Source organism: Panthera pardus, unplaced genomic scaffold, assembly GCF_024362965.1.
Source record: "Panthera pardus isolate Hobbes unplaced genomic scaffold, ASM2436296v1 HiC_scaffold_24, whole genome shotgun sequence".
Lineage (NCBI taxonomy): Eukaryota > Metazoa > Chordata > Mammalia > Carnivora > Felidae > Panthera > Panthera pardus.
Window position 1 is genome coordinate 100,258,484 of NW_026526810.1, and position 13,156 is coordinate 100,271,639.

At 44.2% G+C, this 13,156-nt stretch overlaps 1 protein-coding gene and 1 long non-coding RNA gene across 6 annotated transcripts in view; one reads left to right on the plus strand and one right to left on the minus strand.

Annotated features, from left to right (window-relative positions):
• Nucleotides 1-5,697, plus strand: part of PRKCH (protein kinase C eta) — a 230,698-nt gene extending 225,001 nt beyond the window's left edge. The window contains exons 13-14 of the mRNA XM_019451611.2: nt 2,991-3,134; nt 4,454-5,697. Coding sequence (XP_019307156.1) covers nt 2,991-3,134; nt 4,454-4,600 — 291 coding nt within the window. The 3' untranslated portion in view covers nt 4,601-5,697. The remainder of the gene's footprint in view (nt 1-2,990; nt 3,135-4,453) is intronic.
• LOC109268364 (uncharacterized) overlaps nt 1-13,156 on the minus strand; it is a 79,037-nt gene that overhangs the window by 38,531 nt on the left and 27,350 nt on the right. For 2 of the 5 annotated variants that reach the window (XR_008417218.1, XR_002080612.2), the window contains exons 1-2: nt 4,117-4,455; nt 3,536-4,071 (exon numbers count right to left, since the gene is read on the minus strand). The exons of the other annotated variants lie outside the window; for them this stretch is intronic. This is a non-coding gene — a long non-coding RNA (uncharacterized LOC109268364). Of the gene's footprint in view, nt 1-3,535; nt 4,072-4,116; nt 4,456-13,156 lie in introns of those variants that run through there. 5 annotated transcript variants of the gene reach the window in all.

The following is a 13,156-nucleotide window of genomic DNA, read 5'->3' on the forward strand; positions in this document are numbered from 1 at the left end:
ATCTGCACACTGTTAGGTCTTGAGAAATGCTGGTTTTGTTTCATTCCCCCCAAATACTGCTGTTAATACTGTTACTACTGTTACTATTTCTATTAATACTACCCACAATCTATTGCCTTTCTTTCATTACCTATCTCTGCTATCCAATACTACCCCTCCATCAGGCAGCCAGAGCAGACCTTGTGACCCTGCACTCCTGTTTGCCCCTTCACTGCAAGGCCAACAAGTGTGGGATTGTGTCCATTCTTCCACAAGCCTACTAGGACTTGCTCCTAACTTTTCCTTGCCACTAACCAGAAACCTTTCTAGTTTCTGAACTTGTCCAGTCTTCTCAGCTATTTTCTCAACCTCTTCACTGTTCACCTACCATCTCTTATCTCTTCGTTGACTGATTCAGTCCACTGTGGCTAGAGTCATCTCCTACCTCACTGGCCAGCTCTTACCACTCATCTTTCCATAGGATGTTGGTGACTCCAATGGGCTGCCCCTCTCCCAGATCTTCAACCACCCCAATGCACCAGTCATACTGCAGCATACCAGGTGTTTGCATGTACCTGTGCTGGCTCCTGGGAGCAACTGTCATCTTTGTTCATGCCTGCATTCCTTCTATTCATCTACCTCCTCTCTCAGCAAATAGCTACCTCTTCCATGAGGCCATTACTTGCCTTCTCATGACCAGACCCCCTCTTCCAAGCTCCTACACAGTCTGCTCTTTTCATTCCACCCAGTTGTGATTGCCCATAAACTTTTCTGGCCTCTTCCCCACTTCATCAGCTCCTCATGGGGAGACACTGTCTTTGTCATCTATATCCCCACAATAGCTAGGTCACTGTCTTGCATACAGTAGACACCATGTAAACCTTTGTAAATGGATCCCCTTTTAAGTGTAGAATAGCTGTATCTAAAGGGCTTAGGACAGTATATTAAAAGTCAAAACAAAACTGCTTGGTTATTCAGGACTTCCCAGAACCTAAGAGAAAGTATCAAGCTAGTGAAAGGATTATTCTGACTGCCTCCATTTCCATTTTTAGAGGAAGAACAGTTGTGATTTGGTTTATTTTCCCTCACGGAGTTCCTTTCCACAGTATCCCTTGGAAGCTTGGCTTCAGTGCCAAGGGCAAGGAAGAATGGTCACTGGGCTTTTGCCACCCTGGCATTGAGAGCCATGCACTGTTCCTCTTGTCCAGAAGAACAAGTTGTACCCACACACAAGATGCCCTCTGCACTCATCATTGGCAGGCCTGGGAATTTCCCACAAGCCATCTGAGTCTGTTTTACCATCCTTGTAAATTAGCTCTTCAAATAGATGCCTACTCCATCAGGGATTGTATCCCATTAATGTTCCTAAGGAGGGAACCTACTCCTTTTTTCTTGTGTATATATTTTCCCCTTCCTTTCTGAATGCACAGGCTGAGCCATGAGAACCCAAGCAGCATGAAGACCTCACTTTTACAGAACTGAGCTATTTATGAGACATGTACTTCCTAAATCCACATTGACCACTGTACATGCCTGGAGTGCTAACTGCCCCAATTGGATCAGTGTAGCTCTGAAAGCCCCTTTTCCTTTCGGGTTTCCCCTCCAGTCCACCATCACCAATGGCCTTGCATTCATTGTCAGTAGAAGAGAGGAAAAGCTATTAGACCCCATCAGCATCTGCATTTTTTTATTAGCTCCCTTGGTGGGCTTTTTAAAATTTTCTTCAGAGGTCTGTCCGGTCAGATTTGCTTAGGGCTTTTTACAGCCTTCTCCCTCCATTTTTATTCAAACCAACACTGGATGCGTTGCAGCTTTGGACACCTGGCCTAGCAGGGATGGCCACCTCCAAACACTACCTTTTCATGTCTGCACACCTTCAACAAGATTGGCTTTTCATTTACTCTAGAAATTCCACTCTAAAGCAAGTTGTATGAACACAGCATTACTTTTGTGCTCACAAATCAAATTTGGAAAGCAGTGTTTGGGGGTGTTCTTAAAGACAACTTGATTTAAATTTTAAAACAACACTTTTTAATCCAAGGCAACTTTTATTTTGAAAACACAAAGTTAAATTATCTTATGTGTCTTTAAAATAAAAAATCACATTCTGGCCCTGAAAAGCTGAGTTCTCCTGTACAAATTCTTGGTTAAGACATGATCAGAACACCTTACTGGCCTTTTTGTCAAAGTAGACTTAGTTCCAAATACCTTGACAGGGGCTCAGCCTCAAGGGAGCTTCCCAGTTGATATGCAAAGGATTATAATAGATATATATATATATATGTGTGTGTGTGTATCACATATATATCATATATATCATATGTAATTATATATATATGATCCAGGTATATATATGATATATATATATATATACACACACACCTATTATACACACATTGCTTAAATGGTCTAAGTAGGATTCTGAATCATTAAACATTTCAAAATGGGCAGGAGGAAAAGGAGCATCTTTGTTGCATAAAGAAAAGTGGCCAACTTTAGTTTTTTTTTAAACTCTCACAGCTTCTTCCCACAGGTCTTCAAAAGAATGACTCTCCCTCTTCTCCCTGTGGTCTTGTCAGAGAGCGGGAATCCTGGCCGACTCGTCAGGGCCTCAAAAAATGGCACAGCTGTTTTCAAAAGTAGCCCTATTCATAAGCTGTGGGTTGTCTACAACTGCAGTGTGGGAGAAGGGCACACTATTTTATAAAGAGTCTTTTTAAAAGGGAAAGAAAAATACATGGTATTTACAGTAAAGAAAACTGGACCCTTCAGCTTTATTTTAGTGGCCACGTCTGAAATGGAAGTGGCGAAGGCCATAAATACACACAAGCAATTGCGCCTTAAGGGATGATTCATGTTGGCTGTCCTGCCCATAATGGAAAATTCAGCTTGTTAAGCAAGATCAGCCAGAAGGCCTCACATGGGCTCCTCTGCCAGAACTGATGCCTACCATCTTGTGTCATACTTGTTGTAGATTATTGAATGATTGACTCTCTTTCTCCCCCTTTCAGTTCATGACCAAGAACCCCACCATGCGCCTAGGCAGCCTGACTCAGGGTGGTGAGCATGCCATCCTGAGGCATCCTTTCTTTAAGGAAATCGACTGGGCCCAGCTGAACCATCGCCAAGTAGAACCACCTTTTAGACCCAGAATCGTAAGTGTCCAAGACCTGCAGAGTAGACTTTCTTTCTTCAAATGTCTTTAAGAATCTGTTGAGCAATGGGATGGTCCCCTATGGAATAACCAAACCAGAAATACAACCTGACATTTTTCAGGGCAGCCTCACCCAGAAGGAGGTATGCCCTTGAAGCAGCATCTCTCCCTGTACAGGTTACTTCTCTCAAAGTTTTCACCTCTTGCTCGCCCTGGCCCCATCCTCTCTTAACCAAAGTTTGCACTTTCTGCGGTCTAAGAGGCCTGAAATGTTCCAGATTTCCCCAAACAAGTTGGAATGAGAAATTTATTGTTCCTCTACAGTGTCCTCAAGCTCCTTAGGGTGGATTTCCCAAGCCCCCAGAGAAGGAGAAAGGGTAGGTAAAGCACTGCCCTACCCACCTCACCAAACCTGGCTCCTTGGCTTGGAGAGCCTGGGCCTGTATCAGTTACCGCAGCACAGAGCTCAGGCCAAACCCCTTTTGACTGGAGAAATGTTGGCAGCACCAGGGGTACCTTCCCAAGCAAGGCAGCTGATCCGTGTAGCATTCCTGAGGGTGGTCTAGCTCTTGGTTGGAGAACTAAGCTCTTTCTCATCCATGGGTTGAGACAGGAGAGAATGGCAGAAATGATCTTTTCAGCATTGGTTTATAAAGATGTAAAATATCAACATTTCCAACTGCACAGCTAGCTTAATCTGTAACAGCCCATAAGATTGGACACCAGACACCCAGCCGTAAAGCCACTTCCTTTAATGGGCCTCCCCCTGCCAACTCCTTGGGGATGAGGGAAGGCTTTGCCAGCAGGGCATCATGGCTCCAACTGGTGAATAAAGGGAGAGGCAGTGGTTTCCTAAACTCCGCACTTGCCCATCTTTCAAGAAAGATCTCTTCACACACATAGCCCTGTGTATAAACAATAGGTGAGGCAAGTGTGAACTTACACTCTGTTGACAGCCAAGTGTGTGCGGCCTTCAGCAAGACCTGTTGAGAAGTGGCACCTTAGTGAAATGCAGAGTAAAGGGTGATAGAGACACCTGGATCAGGTGACCAAATTAATTGTTTTGCCTCCCAACCTAAGGCCGGCCTCCTCAGTACGATTTTCATGGGGTTAGTGAACTGGTGGTTACCAAATGCCATACCATACACAGTGCAGCAGAATTACAATACAGTGCTCTTTAGCCATAACTGTCATAACTGTAAATAATGCTACTGAGAGAGTTTCAGTGCCATTCTTGGACCTCCCTGGAACAGGCACAGGCCCAGGGAAGATGAGGAAGTCTCATGTGCCCCCAAACTAATACTTGTTTCCTTTTGACAGAAATCCCGAGAAGATGTCAGTAATTTTGACCCTGACTTCATTAAGGAAGAGCCAGTTTTAACCCCAATTGATGAGGGGCATCTTCCTATGATTAACCAGGATGAATTTAGAAACTTTTCCTTTGTGTCTCCAGAATTACAACCTTAGCCTTACAGAGAATGAATCACAAGGGGATACAGATTTTCCAGGAATTTCCTTTGTGGGGCATTCCCTAGTATCAGCCTTAGAACAAGAACCTTACCTTCGGAGAACGGGTGGAAAACTCTGAAGGACAGAACTTCAGCTCTTTCACGTCCTGAGGGAGCCGTGGTACTGGAAATAGTTGATACTGGAATGAGACTTCATGAAGAAATCTGCTCCACCTAGGAGGTTCCATGGCTACTTTGGGCTTGGGATATCAAAAGGAATCAACTGAAGAGAAGGTGTGAAGAATCACCTAGATCTGAGAAAGTGAGCCACGGCAGCTTTTTACTTCCAAAGACAAATCAAGATTTCATATGGACCACTCTGTGCTCTCCGTTAAGCCAGGGAGTCCCGAATACTAGCAGTGTGCCAGAAGTCTGTAAATGCTAATCAAGAATTTGAAGATAAGGAAATGGGCTATCCAAAGAGAATGATATACTCTGAGGAAACAAAAGAGCATCCGTCAAACAACTTCAAGCCCTATCTTGAAAACAGATGTTGGGCACCAAGACAACTGTTCCAGCTTCAGGTCTTATACTTACTTTAATGGATATTTATTGAGTGCCCAGTGAGACGGTGCCATGACACCTACTAATGCAAACAGACTTGTGTTCCCTGAACTTTCCTTCTCCAGTCCACTTCTTTACCTGAATGGTGTTTGCATTCTGTGAAATGCCGCCTCCACATTGCGTATATCATGCTTCTTTGTCCGCACATGACTTTTTCCACGTAAGAGGGCTCGCGGCCACCACGGCAACTACTCCTCCCACCAGCAGGTGAGCTGGACACGTTTGCTGCCTGCTGACTTGTGAAATCTCATTTTGGGACCACGTGTGGATACGGCTCTGAACTCGGTGAAGAATCGCACGCCACTCAGGACTCCTACATTAGCAGGTTATTTAAGTTATATTTTAAGAGACGAATGTTTGGTATGCATTTTAATAATTAGAAATGGCTCTTATAAAAGGACATTTATCAAAAGAAGGACTTTATGTACTCATTATATGCAGTTGGAGAATTTTGTCTGTCTGGAAATAAACGCATTTTGTAGCAAAAGGAAACTTTTTGTCCAGGAGGATTTGTCCTATCCCCACTAGGAGAGGAGAGATCTAATTAAAAGTTCTAAGCAGAATGGATAGGGTCCTTAAAGCAAATACACAAAAGGTTAGTATAACTTGTGTGTCCCTTAAGTGGACATAGCCTATTACTGACCAAAACTTCTGTTCTGAGTCAGGGTGATAACTGCTAAACATTGCTGCAGTATCTTAGTGCCTAGGCATAATGTTTATGTGAATGAGAAAGTATAGTGCAAGTTCAATGGCCCGCTTCTAGCTTATAAATATGCCATCTGGAAAATATAGCAAGGAAGAAAGTGATGAAGGGGCCCACATCAAATTGACCAGAACATGGCCTCCCTCTACAAACAGGATGAGGAATTACAGAGCAGCTCAGGGGTAGCTAGCCAATATTGAAAATCTCTGTCCTGGGCTCTTTATTTATACTGCAAGCTAAAAAAGGATGTTTATTTTTGAGGGAGGGGGGAGAGGGGAGGAGAGGCAGAGAGAGATGGAGACACGGAATCTGAAGCAGGCTCCAGGCTCTGAGCTGTCAGCACAGAGCCCAATGTGGGGCTCGACCTCCCAAACTGTGAGATCATGACCTGAGCCAAAGTCCGATGCTTACCTGACACCCAGGCGCCCCTAAAAAAGGTCGTTTGAATCAATAGAGTCACCAGGAGCCTCCTTTTGCTTTTGTTTAGCACGGAGCAGTTCATAGGCACACTCAACCTGCATAATTTCATTACATCTTCAGGTCATTCTACCACTACTTCCAATGTGAATACCATGGGACCTTTTACAAATAAGAGAAAGACTCAGAAGTTTAGTTGGCTGCCCAAAGGTTTCAGACTTGGTAAAGGAATGCATCTAGTCTAGAGTCCAAAGCTCGGAAGTTCTAATCCAACAGACTAATGGAAAGGGAGGGATTTTTCTATTTGCAGGGGTAGGGGGGTGAACAGGAACTTTCATGGCTACATTGCAGCTCAATCTTCTAGTGCTGTGTGGAGCTGATGATCCACCCAATAGGCTTTATTTCACACCGATATAAGATCAACAAAGTATGCTTCCTGTGTTTGTTTACAAAATCCATTATAGCCCAAGGACCCAGATGTCCTCCTTAGTGAGTCTGAAATCAACTCGGCAGCTTTTCTCTTCATAACCTATTCAAACCTGCTACCTGGATTCCCCTATAGTTGGCTTTAAGTCCATTCTTTTAACTCCAGGCCTACCCCATGGAACACCAATGATCGTGCTAGGAGATGATTTCCAGTGCTTCTTCCTCCTCCCTCTTTTATGGGAGGGGAGAGAGAAGAGTTACAGGATATTTACCTAAAACACCAGGAGTCTCCAAGTCCAGGGTTAGGGCTCCCCTTCACGTGTTTAATCCATTTTCCTTAATCTTCTATCCTGAGGATCACAAGGTCACCCGCCCATACTTCCTGCAATAGACTGGACACAAGCCACTTGATCAGCAGATGCTGCGTCTGCTGGGGCTGCGGCGTTCCCCCAGCTCAGCTGACAGCATGGAGGTCAAGACAAGGTCACATTTACCCTTCCCTCTGGTCACCATCTTGCCTCTTGGATAAGGAATCTTGAAAAACCCTCAGGCCTTATCACCCTCCTGTCCTCCCCAGCTCATCCTCCTCCCCATGCCCATGTGTCCCTACTTGCCCAAGCTATTCCCCACTGAAGTAGACATGTGGGCTTGAGTCTTTAAAAGGAGACTAACTACAAGCACTTGCTTTGACTACAGAAGAGGTTTTCACTTAATAAGGACTAACATTTAGTTCATATTTGTTCTGTGTGAGGCCCTGTTCCAAACACTTTAAGTGCATTCATTCATTCAGTACCCCAAGTGGTAGGCACTCTCCATTGTACAGATAGGGAAATTGAGGCACAGAGATTAGGGAATTTGTCCCAAGTCCTACAGCTAAAGCATTAATGTCAGGATTTGAACCAGGCAGTTGAACTCCAGAATCCCTACTTTTTTAGTCAAACTGGTGAAGGTCTTATATTAAGGCCAATTTTAGTTTTCCTACTTTTTGAGGTTTTGAAAATAAATAGGGTGTAAACCAGAATTAGCAGGGAGCACTAGATAAAATACCAGCTGCGCAGGGCAGTATTAGTCATCCTGTCTGCAGAACCATTTAGCAGCAGGGAGACTATATGATTTGCATGTAAAGGGCCTGGAACCGCTAATCCCCCCTCACAGGGCCTGGGGCAGGCCAAAGTGATGCAATCAGGGTCTGGGCCTCCCTACTGAGGAGGAAATAGTCTGAGTCATACTGAACCTTATAAACCCCATCTGAACCCCTAGGGAACCTCTGACCCTTGGTGGGGCTTCCAGTCCTTTCCTCACCACCCTCCCCACCGCCCCAGAGGCACCTCTTGTTTCAGTAACATCTTGCATCCCCGCCATGGCATCACTGGGAAGGCTTGTAGAGTGGAACCTACCTTGGCAGCTGCAGAGAGCTGATAGAGCTTGGTGGCAAAGAACATAAAAAAAAAAAAAGAAAGAAAGAAAGAAAGAAAAACCATTTATCATTTATTGATCTTAACTGGGTGTATGTTGCCTTGAAAATATGTCAGCCACACATGATTTGGCCTTGCCCCTATCGTGGCTCAACACCATAAAACTTTGTAATCTTTATTCCCAGATTTGGTCATCCTGATTGCTTAATCGGGCTGTACTGACTTAAAATGAAAATGCCCTTGGTGCTGAGTCAGTGGGTCCTATAACTTATTGTACATCATCTGAGGATAAGACTGAGATAACAGCCTGGGCATTTGCAGTGGAAATGAACCCTGTGGACACATGTTCCTCTGAACAGAGTTGCAGGCTGGACACAGTGGACCAGAGTGCAGCTATGCAAGGGGTTTGCAGTCTCCCTCCCTTCCTGTGAAGTAGAACCAAAACTAAGAGTGCCACCCTCAGCTTCCTCCTGCCCCAGCTGCCCCCCATCACTTCCTCTCCCCATCAGGTGTTTCTTCCCCTCTCCTGCCACCTTCCTCACTCACCCCAGTGAGGAAATCAATTCTGCACACTCTTACCTCCTCTAGCATTTGATTTTTTTTTTTGAGCTTGACTAGTCACAGAGACAGTTTTCAAACCACCAAGACTACATGAAATTGACTCACACATTTCTTTGAGAGCCCAGAAATGGCCTTTACCTTGGTATTTCTCCCATGTATGTCTCCATCTTCGGCATCACGCTGTCAGCTCTTACCCTGGCACAGGCAGCCTGGGAGAGCCATCCTGCCTACTCCCAGGGGTTAACAGTACTGACCTGAGTACGGCGTGGACCTCTGCACTGGGTTGCCACATACTGTAGGTTTTGGGGAAAATGTGTTCTTTTCCCTAGGTCTCAGTGTTCTCATTTGTGAAAAAGAATGGCACCTGCCTGCCTTGAATTATTACTGCGGAAATTAGCTGTAATAGTCTATGCCAAGGACTTAACCCAGGACTGGGACATAGAACATGCTCAATCAGTATTAGCAATTATTGGTCAGCGGTTCCAGAAGACCAAAGGAAGGTTGCATGGGAGGTCTACCACAAAATGGGCAGAATGGGACACCGGTGTTCCTCATACAGCCCATCCCCCCACCTTGACAGGGGTGCTGGGCCAGCTCCAAGTTGGAGGGGTTTTACTTTTCTAACTTATTGGCTACAGAAATTTCTCAGGAGAGTCTTAAAAACTTCCTTTAGGCTGTTTGGATTTCATCCTGCCCTGATTGGCATGCAGAATCATGCTTGAAATTGTGCAGCTCACTCTAAAAAAGAGGCTAAGGTATATCCATGGTTTTCCCTCAAGTAGCTCCTCCCTCAAACCTTTCAGGAATTCTTTTGTTCTTCCAGATTTAACCTGAAGGCACATTTAACTCCCTTCGTTCCTGATAACAGAGACTATAGCCCCATACCAGTACCAGCTGGTCACGCTCTGGACACTCAACATGCCTGTGGACCAGTTCAGAGAAAAGAGGAGGTGTGCTCAAGATGTTCCCTAGGTCGTGGCATCCCTTAGGGTTTGAAGCCACTAGAACCAAGGGATTTGTTTTCCTATAATAAGGTAGCTGTGAAGATGATTTCTAACATAATGAGAGACCCTGAAGTCCTGTGTGTTCTTATTAGGAACTGGGCAGTACACCCCTGTCCTCATACAATACCCTTCCACACCACCCAGGGCTGCCTTTCTTATGCCACGAAGGCAGTTCTAATGCCACAGAGGTTTTGTTTTTCTAAGGGCTTGGACCATAGCTAGAAGGATTCCAGCTAGACAGAGTGAAGATTGTGTAGGCACTGAGTATAGTCAAACATTCAAGTGGATTGCAGAGGTTGAGACAGGAATTTTCTTCAGAGACATTTCCAGTTAGAAACAAGGGATAATCTAGTAGTTGTTTGACCTGACAGTGCCGGTCATAACCTAGATGATCCCTCAAGTTCTTCTAGCCTTGTGTCCTCAAGACTAAAGGTGAACAGAAGGGTATGGTTGATCAGCCTCTACCAGTAGAAGCCAATGCCACATTGCCCTTGCCCACACAAAACTCCATCACTCAGATTGCCTCCCTGTCCATCTCTGTGCAACTTTCACACCCTAGCATACCCATACACCCTCTCCCAAATTCCCTTTATGTTCCTACAGATCACTTGCCCCTAAAATCACATACTAATCTCTCATACCTAATTGCCTTCTCATACTTATTCATACATGGAAAGGAAAAACGACTTCCTAAAGATCAGCACAAGATCTAGAAGATAAGCCCCCTTCTAGAAACTGATGATAGAGCACAATGAATGAAGAAGATTTCTCAGCTCTCCTTCCTTTTCTTCCTTGTGGAAAGTGATTTTCAAGATAAAAAGCTCACAAAAGTCATAGATAAAAAGATTGCCCGAGTCATTGATAAAATGAATTGCAGTCCAAGTAAATAAAGAGATTATATAAAGCATTCAGGTAAGTACAGGCAAAATTGTAGGACAGAATTATTTAAGCAGTCATTTATGAGCAGCAGGAGTACTCATGCCCAGGACTGTACAGGGGCTCATAAAAGTAAGTCTGGAAAGTCTAATCTCATTTTCTTGGATGGTTTCTAAACTAGTTGATCAGAAGCATAGGATAGGTTTCACATACTTGAGCTTCAGCAACATATGTAACAAAAATCTCAGTAACCTGTGGCCAAGCTGGATTTAATGGATAATGGTAACCTCAGTATGATAATTAACACATTGATAGTAATCTGGAATAGTGTTCTACAACCTTAGATAACCTCTACACCCTTGAGAGTAAGCATGACAAATTTCACAGCTTTCTTTCATTTTAACAAATAAGCAACATCATGACAAAATACAAAAATTAAACCATGGGACAAAAAGCTACTATCAAACTATACCTGCCCTCCAAGCAGATTCTGACACAGGGGAGCAAGCTATAGCTTAGAGATCCATTTACTTATTCAACTGATATTTATTTGAGCACTGACTATATGCCAGGCATAGTCTCGTTGCTGGGAAAACTAGAGTGAAAAAGACACCCAAAGATCCTTGCGTTCATGGATTGCACCAGAGAGGTTATACTGTTTGTCTGAATTAACCTACTCGGTGGGATGGGGGCCTTTGGTCTTCCTCATAATTCTATCCAGGGCACCTGGCACATTGTAGGTGCTTAAGAAATATGTGCTACTGAATGACAGAATCAGAGCTGCATATTAAACACATCTTTTTGATTCCTACAATATTCTTTCAAAGCTATATGCTAGAAACAATGTAAAAAAATAAATATAGCCTATATTGGAGTCTGAAAAAAACTATGTCAGAACAAGATGGAGTTAAGACTTGATGAGTAAAAAATTTGAGGAAAATAATGAATTCAATATATGTATTCAACAGATTGGGATTTAATCAGATCTTTTCCCAAGTGATGCGGATACTACACCAAGTCAAGTCAGACCCCACCATCTTGGAGCTTACAGTCCAGTGAATATACAACAGCAGGGTACTGTGGCTGCCACGAAGATAAAAATGTAATCTTAGGCTCCAAAGGCCTAGCCATGGGGTCTCAGATGAGGGAGATGATAAGCCCCACTGAGCTCTGCCAAGATTAGACTGTGCCTAGAAAACCGGACTCAGCTCCAGACACCAGCATGGGGAGATAAAAAAAAAAAAACTCCACCATATTCAGAGAAATGCCAATTGAGTGATGAAGGGAGCAAAAAGTATGGAACACAATAGTGATGTCAACCGAAGCGGGGAGCCTGAGGAGAAAGGCAGGAGAATGTCCTAACTACCTTCAAATATATGAAAAACTATTGCGGTGATCATTAAGGCTACTCTGAGTATTTCCAGCTCTCTGCCTCCTGAGTACATAACGGGAGCCTCGCTATATGGACAGGTGAGGCCACATGGACAGTTCTAGCCAAGAAGAGCAGAATGATGTACAATATTTGCAAAGTAGAACAGTTCAGTGCTGCTGAGAGACTGTCTTTTCCTTACAGCAAATCAGACTCTTTCCTCCAGTGAATGGCTGTGTGGAGAGATGACAACTGGGCTCTGAGAGCCTGCGTCCCAAGTGATTAACACCAACAAGCCCTTAGCCAACCTTTGATGGACACTTTGCATGAGCAACAAATAGTTACTTTTACTATTATTTAATGTCACCAAGATTATAGCAGTTGTTCATCACTCTAGCATAACCTGGTCTATCCTGACTTGTATCTTCCATGTGGAGAGAAACTAGCCTGGTAATTTATAGCCCCAGGGTTAGAACAAGGCTGTCAGGCTGCAACGGGGGTGACAGAATTTGTTTTAGCACAAAAATAAACTTTTTTTCACAAAGGTTCTCAAATGTGTAATCAACTTCCTTGGGACGGAGGGAGTTTACCATAACTGGTAAGTACATCTTCAAACGGTCTACAACTCTTGATGGGATGAGGGACAGGAGGTCAGACTGGACAGAGAGGGCCCTGCCAACCTTCAAGAGACTATCATGCCACAGTTTGGAAGGGGCTTAGCAAGCACACCATAATAGTGTTCTTTCCCCTGGCCCACTGGGGCAGGCCTGGAGTTGGCCTACCATAATGTTTCCACTGGCCATATGCCCAGGTTTCTGCCATTTCACACAGTAATGAGTCTGTGCACAGCACTGGTGGGGGATGGGGTGGCACTCAGCAAGTGTGCACAACATGCACAGCAGCTCAGCTGGCAAAGAGATGAGGTGATGGGAGAGGCTCTCTGGCTCATTAAAACAAAGAATGGTAAGTAGCCCTCTGGGACTCCTGTCTGCATCATTAGCATCTTGGAGACATTAGAAAACCTCTGAAGTTCACACTTATTGGTCGGTCCCTCATAGTGCTTATCTGCCTTCTAGGAACAAGAGCTAAGCATCCTTCCTAACAAGGCAGAACTCTAGCATAAAGATCTGCTCTAGGGAGACATGTGTTAAGAGAAAGCTCTGTTTAGGAAGTTGTTGAG